Raw genomic sequence first — 13,638 nt, 5'->3', positions numbered from 1 at the left:
CTAAAATTATTCTAAGATAGAAGTTCATTAAATATTAAAAAGCAAAACTGCCTTTTCTTCCAGCTCTACTCCATTTCCCTGCTTCCCTTCATAGGAAACTTCCTGAAAGAGTTGCTAGGGTCCCTGTCCCCTCTCTGTCCCAGCCATCTCGATACCCAGTCCACTCCCATCAAGCTGCTGTGCTTTGCTCTCTACCCAAACTGCATTGTGCAAGGTCCCTGACGATCTCCATGTTGCCAAGCTCCAGAGCCAACTTTGCCTCCTTCTCTTACCTGATCTTTCGGTCTAGAGTGTGGCCCAGTTAACTGTTCCTGCTTCCTGGACCACCCTCTTCTCTTGGCTTTTGGGATGCAACACTCCCGGGCTTTTTCTACTTGCTGCTTCCGCTCAGCCTCTTTGCTGGCTCCTCTGACTTGGACCAGCACTTACACGGCCCAGGGCTCTACCTTAGAACTCTACTCTCTGCCTCTGCTCTTACCTGCTGGGTAATTTAATCCAGTATTGTGGAGTTAAGTACAACTGACCTGCTGTTGATTCCTAAATTTATATCTCCAGCCTTCACCTATGAGGTAGGGACCGTTATCATTCCTGGTTCACGGGGAGGGAGACACCGGCTCTCAGGCATTCAGGGGCTTCCCCAAGGTTACACAGCTACCAGCAGCAGAGTCCGGGCCTGGGCCCGGGTCTTTCTGACTCCACACCTGTGCTGTGAGTGGCCAGGCCCAGTCCCAGTGCCCTGCCTTCTCCCCAGCATCTCCTGCATGTGCTGTCCATTCTGGCCTTATGCCTTTGTCCTCCTCACCTGCTCTTGAAATGACCTCCCTGCCACCCCCGCCTTACCAACCTCTTTCCCTTCCACTCCGGTGGGAGTTTCTCCACAGTGGAGGCCCAGGCTGATCTTTCCTGGCTGCCTCTGAACTCCCACAGGACCTGGATTCCACCCAAAAGCAACTGAGGGTTCATTTGCATCTATTAGTTTTATGCTTTCTGAACCCAAGACAGGGGTCCTTGGCCCAAGTACAAGTGCACTTGGGGACACTGAAGTCCAGTATTGGAGACAGGGACTACCTGAAAAAACGTGGGCCCTGGGCCTCTTCCATTGTACACCGGCTCATACAGGGGAATGACTCAGAATTGCTTTAGTTTCCGCTCTTAGCTGGTAAGCTCTTGGAGAGACCATGACTTCACCAAATGAGTATCATTTAAAAAAAACTGTGTGTGGGGGGGGCGGCGGGGGGTAGCATTAAAACTTTAAAAGTCTTTTCTCCTGATCCTGCCTGGGTGTCATGGAAGTGAAGGGATTGATTTTGATTTTGCAAAGGCCACCGAGGGGCCGAGCAGTTCCCGCCGGGGCCAGGGAGTTGGAATGACTGGTCCTAGCACCAGCTGGAATGGCTGGTTCTAGGACAGACAGTGGTAAGCAGAGGCTGCTGCTGGCTCTCTCCCCAGCCCCCGCGTGACCCTATAGAGACAGCTGCCTGTTCATAAGCAGGGCATGATTTAGAAAAGTAAGATTTGAATTTGGGAACCTATCAGGCCATGTCTAATTCAGGGCTTTTGCCATGCCCTGTCTCCGCCTGAATCGGTCTTGGCCCTTCCCCTCCTACCTTTACATTCTCTCTGGGAAGGCCCCACTGGAGCCCTGCCACTTCCAAACTGAGGTCCTCCCTGACCGCTAGTACCCACGCTGCCCCTTCGAGCCATCATCTCAAAGTGCAGAGTGTGACATGGAGACCAGCACAGCTCTCATGCTGCTTCATGTAGTCTTCTGAAAGCAGGACCGTGACTTCTGTCCTTGGGTGCCCCCCCTAAGGATACGAGAAAGGGCCCAGCGGCAGACAGAAAAATAGGTGGAAATATGGCTGATGCAACATGGAGCCCGGGCTTGAGCAGTTGCCAAGTGTTCGTGTGGCTCTTTCCTTTCTGTCGGCTGACATCCATTGCCTCACGGAGACCAGGGTCCACGTTCGTTGTCTGTGAGCTATTTAATAGAGGCCTTGCTCTACATCCGTGTAGCCCATGGCAAATCTACACGAAATAAGAGCCACCAGCAATGGTAGGATCAGAACACTTTAATAAGATATCAGTGTCAAAATACATTTCCTTATAAAGTTAAGCTCCCCTATAGTAATGTTGTCAGTAGGAGTTTGACAATACAGTAATGTTCAGGAACTCATTACGTTGACAGGTAAGGTTAATATGAAGCTTGGAATATTTTTCAGAGTGTTTTAGTAAAACTGCAAGGGTAGAATGCCCTTAATGCTGAGGCAACACACACAGGAAATCAAACACCAGCGTTTACATGTCAGTAACCCTTCAAGTTCTGCCGCCGTGCGTGGGGCCAAGCAGTGCTGCTACGGTGTGATTTGGTCAAGGCAGAGGCCAGGTCATTTTTCTCCTAGATTTCTTTTGAACTTCAGTTTTTTGTTGTGTTTTTGGCATTGAGTCCATCCAGCTTTACCAAATTCTTGGCCTGCTGTGCTTTGTGTGTGTTTCTAGAAACTTCCTCATTGTACCCAGGATAGAAGAGCTCCGTGTGATTGGTATTTAAAAACCAAAAGGTATTGTCCCTCTTAACCAGTGAGTTCTAAAGTGCTCTAAGAACACTTGATTTTCAGTGCTTCCTACCTGTATAAGTCACTTCAGGTGACGGTCAGACCTTGGAGCAGGCCTGAGGCTGGGGCCAACCAGGAAGTCTGCCTGCTGCTCCTGGCAGGGCCACCTGACAGCAGGCTGAGGAAGGGGTGCTGGCCTGGTCAGGTCCACCCCCACTTCCCACACCCTCTCTCAGGCCAGCTTCATGTGCTCCAGGCTGGATCACTGCACCATTTCTGAATCCTCACTTTCTTTCCTGAATTCCCACTGAAACCATCTCATGGTAATTCTGGAAATATCCCATTGTGCCATGTGAAAGACCTTTAGAGTCCCATAGCTCAGTGCACTTGAAGGGCTAGCAACACAATCTGAAGAAAAATTAAAGCGCTTCCCCTCCCTTAGATTCGCCCCACCCTCACCCCATAACATGCCATCAGACCCTCTTGGCAGCAATAATACATACATACATACATACATACATAATACATATAGAACACGAGAAGACAGCTCGCAATGCCCCCACACTTCATGATTCCATGTCTTGGATTTTTGTCATGCCCATGGCATATCCCCAAAGCAAAAAGCCAACAGCGAGAGACCTCGAGCAGAGCTAGGACAGGCCCAGGGGAGTGCCGAACCCCGGCAGTGTCGGCAACACCAGGAGAGAGAAGACCACCACCTTAGGAAAAAGATCTGAAGTGATTTCGTGAGCAGGATTCCATTTCCATTTCTAAGTTTTTAGATATTACAAAGTACCCATGTATATGATAAACACATTAACCCAGATATAAGTTTTCTTTAAAAAACTCAGTTAAGTTTTTGAATAATAATTAACAAATCCACCAAATGCAGGAGAAAAACCCCGAACAGCGAGGGAAAAGCCACATTGCACAACCTTCACAGAAAACCACCTACGCTAGAGTTCACCCTTCACATTTCTCTCTTTTTCCCAAAAGTTATGTCAAAACTAGAGCTAAGAGTTGGCTTAAGGAAAGAAAAAGGATGGGAATTTACCATAGGGTGATTAGTTTTAAGAAAGAAAGGCGAAGGGCTTTGAGAGGAACAGGCCACGGAAATCCAGCTTGGATAGCGAAATTACTTTGTTTCTCTTTGGCAACAGCAACAACTTTTTTTAGTTAAACGAAGCCAAAGCTTTCCCGACAAGAGAACAGACGTAACACAAAACTCGTTAGTATGGATACTGTGTGTGTGAGAGAGCGAGACAGAGGGACCCATGAATAATATAAATTAGAAGTAATCGAAGTTGGGGAAAGAAAAATCTTACAAAATTTAAGAACATGTTCATTGACAGAATAAAACGCAGCAGGTAAAACAACCGTGTATCTTAAAAATACAGCTACTAAAGTGAGCATCTTTAGAAAAAGGCCACTACGTGGTGACGTGGGCAAGTTCGCCGGGTAGGTACATCTTGTAACAAGTGTGTCGGTGTTAGAAATACCTAGTTGCAAAAGTAGACGTAGAGAGTGAAGCTGGCAGGGCGGCGCGGGCAGGGGGTGTCCGCCCGGGGGGGCCCTGGCTCAGGTGGCCTGGTCCAGGGCTCTGAGGAGGTCCCCTCCTTGCAGGAGCGTGGAGCTTCCCGGCACAGGAACATTCACCTCACAGTCATATCTGGTCAATTCAGGCAGCAGGTAGGGCTCGAAGGAGGGCCCAAGCAGCCGACTCGCCATGCCTGAAAAAATGGTGGGTACCGTGTTTTTAAAGCTCTCAAACGTTCCAAAAAGCGTCTCTTCCATAAGAGGGCTTCTGGTATGTTTCCCCCAAGCCACCAATTATATTCACACCAAATAGCAACCCTTTGGGGATGGTATCAAGGATCCGTAAGATGGGAACAGACTCTGGGGTAGAAGGTGGGTGTCTGGGGGCTCCCAGAGAACGGATCTGGTGGGGCGACCACTCCCAGAGCTCTCCAGGCCACCCCGAGGCAGTGCGTTCTCTGGGCATGTCCTCAGCTCTGTTCCTGCCCGAAGGCAGAGCGGTGTCCCTGCTATGTGAACGAGGCAGTAGGCAATATGGCTCCATGAAACCCAGAGCAGAAGACACAGGCTGGGGGACTCTCAGCCCTGGATGTCCCTTCTGAAACCCTGGGGGCAGATGGCATCTTCTGGGAAAGGTAGCTGCCCTCTGGGGCTGAGCCCTGCTGCCAGGGGTTGCAGGTTCCGAAGGCACTCACCTGACACCTTGGGAGCCGATGGCAGGCCGTAGTCCTGGTACGGAGGGACGTAACACTGCGGGGGGAACCCACTCTTGGCGTTCTCTCCAGGGCTCATGGCAGATGGTGGCGGTGGCAGGTGTCTCAGGGGCTGTCCTAGGCCCCTCATGGGATTTTGGGTGAACTCGTCTGAAAGACCAATGCCAGCAAATAAGGGCAGTGCCAGGCCAAGGCAGGGGAAAGACTGTGAAGCCCCCAGAAGCCCCCTTCCTTTACCAAAGGTGCTCAGAACTAGAGCCAGCTCCTGTGGCATCAGCGCCCAGAACTTTCTGACTGTATCATCTGAGCCCAGTGGAAAGGGGAGGTGGGTGTGTGCAGGAGTGGGGGGCACAGGACACCATCCTGTTCCGCCAAGGCTCAGAGAGGCAGGTGCTGAGACCGTGGAGGAACCCAGCACCCCAGGAGGCCTGGGCCTGCTGCTTACCATTGGGGAGGCTTGCACTCAGCAGTTTGTCGGGCATCAGAGGGCAGTTCACGTTGCCCCTGAGGCTCTTCATCCTTTTCCACACCTGATGTGAAGTGCTGCTGCCTGAGGGATCCCCCTGGATGTAGAAGGGAGAAGGCCAGAGAACCAGGTCCTCAACCTGAGGCAGGGGGTAGGGTGGGCCTGGAAGGGGGCCGGTGTGCTCTCTCTGAAAGGCCAAATCCACAGCCCTCCCTGCTGCCCCTGGCAGGCTCTCTGAGCCCTCACAGCCACTGTGAGGGTTTCTGGCCAGGCTGGACCTCCGCCCTCAGCCCTGTCTCCACACCCAGTCGCGTGCCCCCATGGGCTGTGGAGGGAACCCGGACAACCGCAGGCAGGCGGCTCACCCCACTCATGGCTTGGAAGGCTCGCTCCTCATGTTCTCGCTGCCGTTTCAGCCTCAGCTTGTTGGACAGGGCCACCATGGCGGGGCTCAGCACATCTGGGCCGTGCGGCCCACAGCCCTTTGCAGACCTGCCAACGCCGAGAGAGGGAGCCATGAAGGACACTTGGGAGCCCCATGAACCCCTGTTCTCAGCGCCTGCAGAGGACCCTTCCAGAATGAATACTTGCCTGTGCTGGCTCTAGGACCCAAAGGGCAGCATCCCAGGGGAGGGGCAATGGACTTGAGATGCTGATAAATGGTTCAAGTCACTTGTACCTCCCCACATCAGCCTGCCGGCCCAGCCATATCTGGACAGCCTTCAGGCCTCCTTTGTGGCTGCATAGTGAGTGACCTGGGTCTTGAAGACCTCAGTCTTCTGCCCTGTCTCTCCCCTGCACTGCTCCCCAGTGAGGATGGGCAAGTGCCCCAGGGAAGCAGAACCGTGGGCCCTGGGAGCGAGAGGTCACAGGTCAACCCCCGTGACTCAGCCCAGTGAGCGGCCGGCTGGCTGACACGGGCCTCGTTGGGGAGATGTGGGGAGCCCGGAGAGGCTACGGCAGGGGAGAAGCAAGGGTATCTTATATGCTTTCCTCAAGCAGGGTTCCAGCAGAGAACCAAGAGAAGGGTCCTTCAAACACTCGTGTGCGTTCTGTGACTCGGAGGAGGAGCCCTGCTCTGAAGGGAGAGGCGGTGGTGGTTGAGGGCCTCGGCAGGCCCCTTCTCTTCGCCTCGGCCCTGATAGAAACGCATCCTGCTCGAGGCCTCCCTACCTCAGGGTGATTCCCCCAGGGCCTCCCCTCTCCGAGCACAGGGAAGGCTGTGGCAGGGGAGGAGCAGCCAGCCTGTCTGGGGCCCCCGAGATCCACCCCGCCCCCTGCCGCGGGAGCCTCTGCTGATGCAGCCCAGGGTCTCTGTCACTCACTTTTTCTTGAACATGGAGAGATGGGGTGAGGCGATGGGGGCGCCCAACGGCGATGGCCCCAAGGACTCCGTGTGCTGATCTGCAGCAGGCCACTTCGTGGGCACGAAATGTAATGGCGGATCGGGGGGCCACTGGGTATTGGATCTGCCTCCCATGGAGGAGAGAGGGGTGCTGGTTTGGCCACAGCACGGGGGCAGGGACACCTTACTCCCGCCATCAAAGAAGATGGAGGACATGGGCTGATGCTCAGGCTCTATCTTCTTGCTTCCCAGATGCTGCTGATACTTGTCCAGGAGGAAGGGACCGTGGGAGGCCATCGGCGCCAGCGGCTGGAAGATGTTCGTCATGGTGCTGAAGCAGTGCTGGGGGGTGGACTGCGGCTTCTCCGGCAGGAGCCTCTCCTCGGGGCAGATGGGACTGAGCTGGAAGTCTTCACCGTCCATGGGGATGTAGGGGGCCAGGGTCTCCAAGTCCAGCTCACTGAAGTCCGTCTGAGGACAGAGCAGAGGCCAAGGTGCGGTGAGGGGGGCATCACCTTGAGAATGCTGTTCCAGCCCCCGACCATCCCTCGCAGCCCTGCCTGTGCCCTGCGTCTCCTGCACCCCTTCCCTGCAGCAGGGTCTCTCCCCACCCCCCATGCTCTAGCAGTCTTTGATCCCTGTGGCCCACCAAAAGAAAACTCAGATTTGCCCACTGTGCAGGGCTCCTGGCCTGTGACGCTAGCCTTTCCCCGGGTTCCTGCCCTCTTCAGCCTGTGCCTCAAATCTCCACGCTCTACTCGGTTGTGCCTGCACGTTCCCACGGGTGACCCTGCCTCACCCCACCTGAAACACCCTCGTCTCTCCCGTCTGCCTTCTCTCCTGGGGCCCAGTGAGATTGCTCCTGAGGCCCGTGGGGCACACAGTGGCTCCCGGGGAGCCAGGGACAGCTCCTCATCTCCCTTCTATGCCCCTGCACAGACCCAAGCACCACGTGCGTGACGGGGCTTCCTCTGTGGCCTACTGGTGGAGAGACTGTCACCCGGCAGGTACTTAAGTTCCCAGTGTCCTGACGGGCACTCCAGGGCATACCCCAGAGCCCACGCAGACAGTGCTGCGCTTGCTGCTGGGGGTGGGGTGTCAGCTTAGTGACTGCTCGCTGTAGGACACCGCGGAAGAACAGAAGCACACGGAATCGAGGCCTGAGCCACAACCCTCAGGAGTTCAGGGCAGAGAGCGGGGAGGTTCAGGTAGGGTGGGTGTTAGAATAACTGGACCTGAGACAAAGGGGGCTCAATACTTTCCCTTGGAGCTCCGTGACACATCCACCCACCTTGTCCCTGTTTGTATAATTTTTCAGGAACACCGGTCCCTTTCAAGAACACTGTCTAGGTGCGTTCCTGAGAAGTTGTAAGTGAAAAACCTGTCAGTCAGATGTCCTTTTAAGATGCAGTTAAAATAAAAGTTACTTCAGAATCCTAAGATGAATGTGTTTGTGAGGAGCGTAATTGTTCCTCGTTGTTTATGAACCTCTCACAATTCTGGATATACAGAGGGCTTCTTTAAAGAAGATTCGGGGGTAGTTTGCTTTCGTGGTGCACATGAAAACCCAGCCTCAGTAAAGACTGCACGAGCTGGACTGGGCATGCAAAGCAGAGGGCAGAGGTGGGAGAAGGGGACCACCACAGGCTCTATTTCCCATTTAAGACCAGGGCCTTGGCCAAGCGCCCCCACTAGTGTCTGTGATGAAGGGACAGGGCTGCAAGAACGGGCGTGAGCCTTTGCCGCCCACCAGTGGGCAGGCATGGCCCAGGTACCTGGGTGCTGGCCTGGTCCTTTGCCTCTGTATCCATGGTGAAGAGCTTCTCGATCACTTCAATCCTCAGATCATCATTCAGGGATGTGTAATAGTCTCCGGGGCTGCTAGGCTGGGGGCCAGGAAGGAGAGTGACTAAGTCAAGAGTAGGGCACTGGTCTCCCCAGAAGTCTGAGGTGAAAGCAGTACATTTCTAGACTCACAGATTCAACTCCAGTCCACAGAACACGCATGTGTAGAGGGACCACTCCTTACAAGGAGGCCGAGGCCAGTGGGGCTCTGGAAACCATACAGCTCTGCCCTGAGCAGGACGGTGACTGCCCTGCCCAGGGACTGAGCTACGGGCTCAAAGCTGTGTGCCACTCAGCCCGCCTCTTCAAGGAACTTAGCACTGAGACGGGGGTGCACACAGAGTAATAGCACCCAGCTGGAACAGCGCCCTAGGGGACTCCGGGATAACTCGAGGGGCATGCGGGCAGTATTCCTGTCTGGGCTGTCTACTCAGCTGTCCTGCAGCGGCCAAAGGGGGCAGCCCGCCCTTTCCATGTCCTCACCCCAAGGCGGGGTGCTCACCGTGGAGCAGCTGCTGCTGCTGCTGGTGGCACTTGGCGTGGCGCTCCCGGACGCCGCTTGGGGCACGGTGAAGGCGGGCAGGCTCCCGGCCTCGCTCTGGGTGCTGTGGCTCCTCGGCTCTCTGGGCCACGGCTGGCTTGGGGGCAGGAGGGTGTTGCTGTAGGAGGAGGGCTCCTCAAAGCTCTGGCTCCCTGTGGAGACAAGGGCCTGGCTGGTTACCACCCACATCCGCTGGGCAGAGAAAGCCCAGAGGACACAGGAAGGTCCTGGAAGGGTCTGCAAACCTGCATGGGCCTAGGCCCTTAGCCTCCGAGGCTCGGCTGCACTACAGGCCCCTAACCGGGACTGCGAGGCCCGAGCCGTCTCCTTTGGAAGGAAGCACCCTCCTGGAGCATTTCCTTGTCAGAGACTACAGGTACTAGGACCCGCTTCCTTGACAAGGGGTCGGGACTGTCCACGAGGAGGAGGGTGTAAGAGGAAAACGGCAGTTTGTCTCAGTACTGCCACAACACAGGGCCACTGTGAGACTTCTCGTCCCGGGGCGGCTGCAATCCCCACACGGCCTCTCCAGAGCCTTCTAAAGGGGCCAAGCCGGTGTGGGGGACGCAGGGGGAGGTGCTGCCAGCCCTGGGGCAGCACGCGAGGCTGGGAGGGTGATGGGAAGCAAGGGGCTTCCCAGGTACACACTGAAGGTGTTTCCAGCATAGAAGGGGGAAAAGGGGCAAAAACTCTGCCTGGGGCCATGGGACACACAGCTGGACATGCCAACATTTAAATTTTTTTTTAGAGCGCATGCACAGGGTGGGGGGAGGGGCAGAGGGAGAGAGAATCTCCAGCAGGCTCCACGTCCAGCACAGAGCCCAACACGGAGCTTGATCTCACGACCCTGAGATCATGACCTGAGCAGAAATCAAGAGTCGGATGCTTCACCAACTGAGCCACCCAGGTGGCCCGTGGACAGGCCATCATTTTAAAGAAACAGTGCATATGAGGGCTTCCTCCTGGGCCAGCGTCTTTTCTCCACCCGCATTTCTGGAATTATTTCTCTTACTCTTTCAGCCTGGCCCTGTACCTAAACGAGCAATCTGTCCTTCAAGGCCCAGAGGGAGAGCTGCCCTCTCTGTGAAAACACGGCAGCAGCCTCAGAGCATCTCTCTTGCTGCCCCCCGCTCACGTCAGACTCTCCCTCGGCCCGTGCTGGAGAGTCCGCTGACTCCTAGGCAGAGAGAACCCACAGCCCCGCCCATCCAGCACTTTGCAAAGTCCGAGGTGGGACCCTCTTACTCCCCCTGGGAGGCACGTTGTGCTCTGGCGCTCGGCACAGGGTCTGGCCACCCACAGGGACTCACAGGACCAGGGAAGGGGCAGGGGTTGAGGAAACGCTGAAGCCAGGGAGGCCTGTTCCAGTAAGAACTCCTCCCCCAGAGAGGGCTCAGCAGGCCCCTGCCCAGCTAAGCAGCACCCACCGAAATCCAGAGAGACGATGACGTCTCCTGCAGTGGGTGCCAGCTGGGCCAGCTCCTCGGGCTCCTCCTTCAGCTTGGTGAACAGGTAGTTACTCTTGTCAGACGCGGCCACCTCACCACTGCTGTCGAAGATGCTGTTCATGGCCATCAAGTGGGGCTTGAACAGGGATTCCGTCTGGTCCATGGAGAACACCACGTCGTTCTTCTCGATCTCACTGATGGGACAAGAAGTGCTTCAGACCTTCCACATTTTCTAGCAAAATCCTTTATACCCCAGGACATATGCAAAACCAGACAGCTAACCCTTCCAGCCAACAACACGGGTATGGACGCCGTGCCAGCATTATGTAAAGAGCCACACGGTGAAGTTTGGAGTCATGGAGGCAGCAGCCCTGAGTGCGCTCTGGGATAGGGGTGTCTCTAGGATGCTGTTTTATTACTGCACGTGCACTACATGGCGTACACGGGTGTGACCATCTCCAACTTTCTCCCCAGGAACTATGGAGTGGAGCTGTTACATCTTCTCCTGGAAAGCTCGAGCAATATCTCTTTCCTCGTTCCCCATTTGGAAAATACTCATTAAGTGACAACTATGATATCCACCCCCCCCATGTGGGTCAGAGGCATGACACAGATGACAGATGGGGAAAGACACAGAAAAAAAAAGTCACGGGAAGGGGCAACCCCAGGCGTCCTATCACTCCCGAGACAGCCATGAACATCCTTGGGGCCCGGAAGATTGGCACCAAGAGCTCGCAGAGGCAGTGCCTGGGTTCAGGCAGGTCTGCGTGCCCTCGGCCCACTGCCCTTGGTCCGGGGAGCTCGGGCATCCTACACACCCAGCCCTGCGGCCGTTCCAGGCTTACCTCAGGACGTAGTTCACACACATGATGCACTGCGGCTGCAGGTTGCGAGGGTTGTAGATGACTGTCCCCTGGGTCTCCAGCCACACATAGCCCCCGTGCTTTGCAAGCATCCGGTACTGGCCGCTCACCACCTGCCCTTTGGTGCACACTAGGGGAGGAGAAACAGAGCCCCAGGTCAGGGAGGTTGGGGAGCGAGACCTCATGGGGAGGGCGGTCTATGGGGAAACAGACAAGACTGGGTACCAGGATAGCAAGGACCTCCTCATGACTTCTTTCCTCTTCCAGATTATTCTAAATGCTCATTTAACATTTCTTTTACTGTAGGAAAGCACTGGGAAGGTGTCTCACATTCCCTAGTCCAGAAGGCTTCATCTGCTCTCATTAAAAAGGAATCAATAAATCTCTTTAAAGTCTCCTAATGTTAGAATTTCTGGTAGTTTTCCAAACTGTCCATCTACTTTCATTCCTTGGGAATTCATTCTTCAGAATCCAAGAATTGGATTCTTCAAATCAGAATTGGAAGAGGCACAATGGAAGCATTAGGAACTGGCTGGCATGGGGACTCTGGGATAGGAACTTTCCCTCTTAGTTTTGGTTTCCTCATCTGCAAAATGAAGCACTGATAAAAATAACAGTAATGATGGTAATGATGGTTACTAGCTGGCTGGCATACCACAGCTGTTCATACTGAGGACCGTATCTACCTGCCTGGCTGACAGGTGCAGATGTTGACCGAACCTCCCGGACAAATGCTATAGAGGAAAAGCCCCCTCTTCCCCGGGACTATAGAGAACACTGTGAGCAGCCCCACGGGAGAATATCCAGATTCTTGGTAAACGCGGAGATTTGCACTCCATTCTCCTGGTAGTCGGGAGCCACCTCTCCATTCACCACCCTTGTGAGGCTAAGGAGAGCAGCTTGGTTCCTACTAATGCCGCTTGTGGTCCTTTAGCTGTATGTGTTTCTGGGCACATTTTACCCACTTCAAAAACTGACCAAGCACCTACCTCCAAGGTGCAGGAAGTAGTAACTTACTTGGGTGCAGTGCTTTGCAGTGTTCAAAACTGTCTCAAGCGGAACTCATTGCTGCAAAGCCAATTAGAACTGCCTGGCACGTAAGTCGCCCATAAGGATTAGCGTTACCCTCGGCTTGTGGAATACCCAACGACACCGCGAGGTGTCCATCGTGATTCCTGGTTTACATCCGAAGAAACTGAGGCTGAGAACTCCTGGGTGATTTGCTGAAAGGGCCCCTCAGTGGAAACAGCAGACAGGATCACAGTGTAAATCTAACACTCCCAATCTAAGCTGTCGTGGTCTGGGTTTCATTTTTAAAATCAACGTCAGTGAGGTTTAGTTTACCTTCAATTTATAAATGCACTTGCTTTAAGTATACAGTCCCAGGAGTGCAGTCTGGACAAATGCATGTGCAACTATCACCACCATCAAAGGTAAACAACTTCCCCAGCAGCCCACCGCCTCCGAAGTCCTTAGGCCCCCTGCCAGTTCATCCCCAGGGCCACCCCTGGTCCCAGGCTCCCCCTGATCTGTTTTCTGTCTCTACATGTTGCTCTTCTCTCCATGCGCATGTGAGTGGACTCATACAAGAGTATGTACGCTTTAGCGTCTGGCTCCTTTTCACTCAGCATGTTTTCCAGGTGCCTCAGGGTGGTGCAAGGTTTCGGGGTTCCTTTTTATTGCTGAGTTGTATTCCATTGTATGGAGGTACCATAATTGCTTTATCCATTCACCTGTAGATGGATGTTTAAGTTGTTTTCAGTGTTTTTGGTTATTATGAATAGCGCTGCTATAAACATTGGTGTACACATCTTTGTATGGACACACATTGTGGGTGCAGCTAGGGGGGCAGTGGCCAGGTCACCGGCTAAGTACATGTTTCCTTTGTAAGGAGCTGCCACGTTCTTTTCCAAAGTGGCCTCTCACCCTGGTCTAGTCTCTCTGAACACCATCTTGGGCCACAGAAAGGATAGCTATCACCTGCTTTGGGCATGAAGGAACTAAGGCCAGACTGTCACCTGCTTAACATGACGCAGGACAAGAGCGACGCGGTCTGAGCGGGACAACAGCACTCCCAGTCCCGCACTCTCTGACTATGACCCCCATGCCGCCATTCACTGGGAAGCCTCGACTTGCTGCGGCTGTGGTCCTGTATCGTCATGGGCTCCTGGGCCCCAGAAATCACTGCTGTCCTCCCTGGGGCCCCTCAGGTGCCCCACTAAGGCTCCCCTGGCTGCAGAGAAACGATTCTTGCACAATTTCAAGTGCCTGGAGTTAACTTATTTAGACGGCTCGTAATGCAGACAAAGTTCAGGGCTCTTATTGT

General features: G+C 54.3%; 1 protein-coding gene across 1 annotated transcript in view; it reads right to left on the bottom strand.

Annotated features, from left to right (window-relative positions):
• Window positions 1-2,052: 2,052 nt before the first annotated feature.
• Window positions 2,053-13,638, bottom strand: part of EPAS1 (endothelial PAS domain protein 1) — an 82,756-nt gene continuing 71,170 nt past the window's right edge. Inside the window, exons 8-16 of the mRNA XM_011237191.3 lie at window positions 11,295-11,442; window positions 10,429-10,643; window positions 8,963-9,153; window positions 8,391-8,501; window positions 6,596-7,086; window positions 5,636-5,762; window positions 5,250-5,367; window positions 4,787-4,954; window positions 2,053-4,285 (exon numbers count right to left, since the gene is read on the bottom strand). Of these exons, the coding sequence (XP_011235493.1) occupies window positions 4,134-4,285; window positions 4,787-4,954; window positions 5,250-5,367; window positions 5,636-5,762; window positions 6,596-7,086; window positions 8,391-8,501; window positions 8,963-9,153; window positions 10,429-10,643; window positions 11,295-11,442 (1,721 nt within the window). The 3' untranslated portion in view covers window positions 2,053-4,133. The remainder of the gene's footprint in view (window positions 4,286-4,786; window positions 4,955-5,249; window positions 5,368-5,635; window positions 5,763-6,595; window positions 7,087-8,390; window positions 8,502-8,962; window positions 9,154-10,428; window positions 10,644-11,294; window positions 11,443-13,638) is intronic.

Source organism: Ailuropoda melanoleuca, chromosome 4 (genome assembly GCF_002007445.2).
Source record: "Ailuropoda melanoleuca isolate Jingjing chromosome 4, ASM200744v2, whole genome shotgun sequence".
NCBI lineage: Eukaryota > Metazoa > Chordata > Mammalia > Carnivora > Ursidae > Ailuropoda > Ailuropoda melanoleuca.
This window is presented reverse-complemented; position numbering and strand designations above follow the sequence as displayed.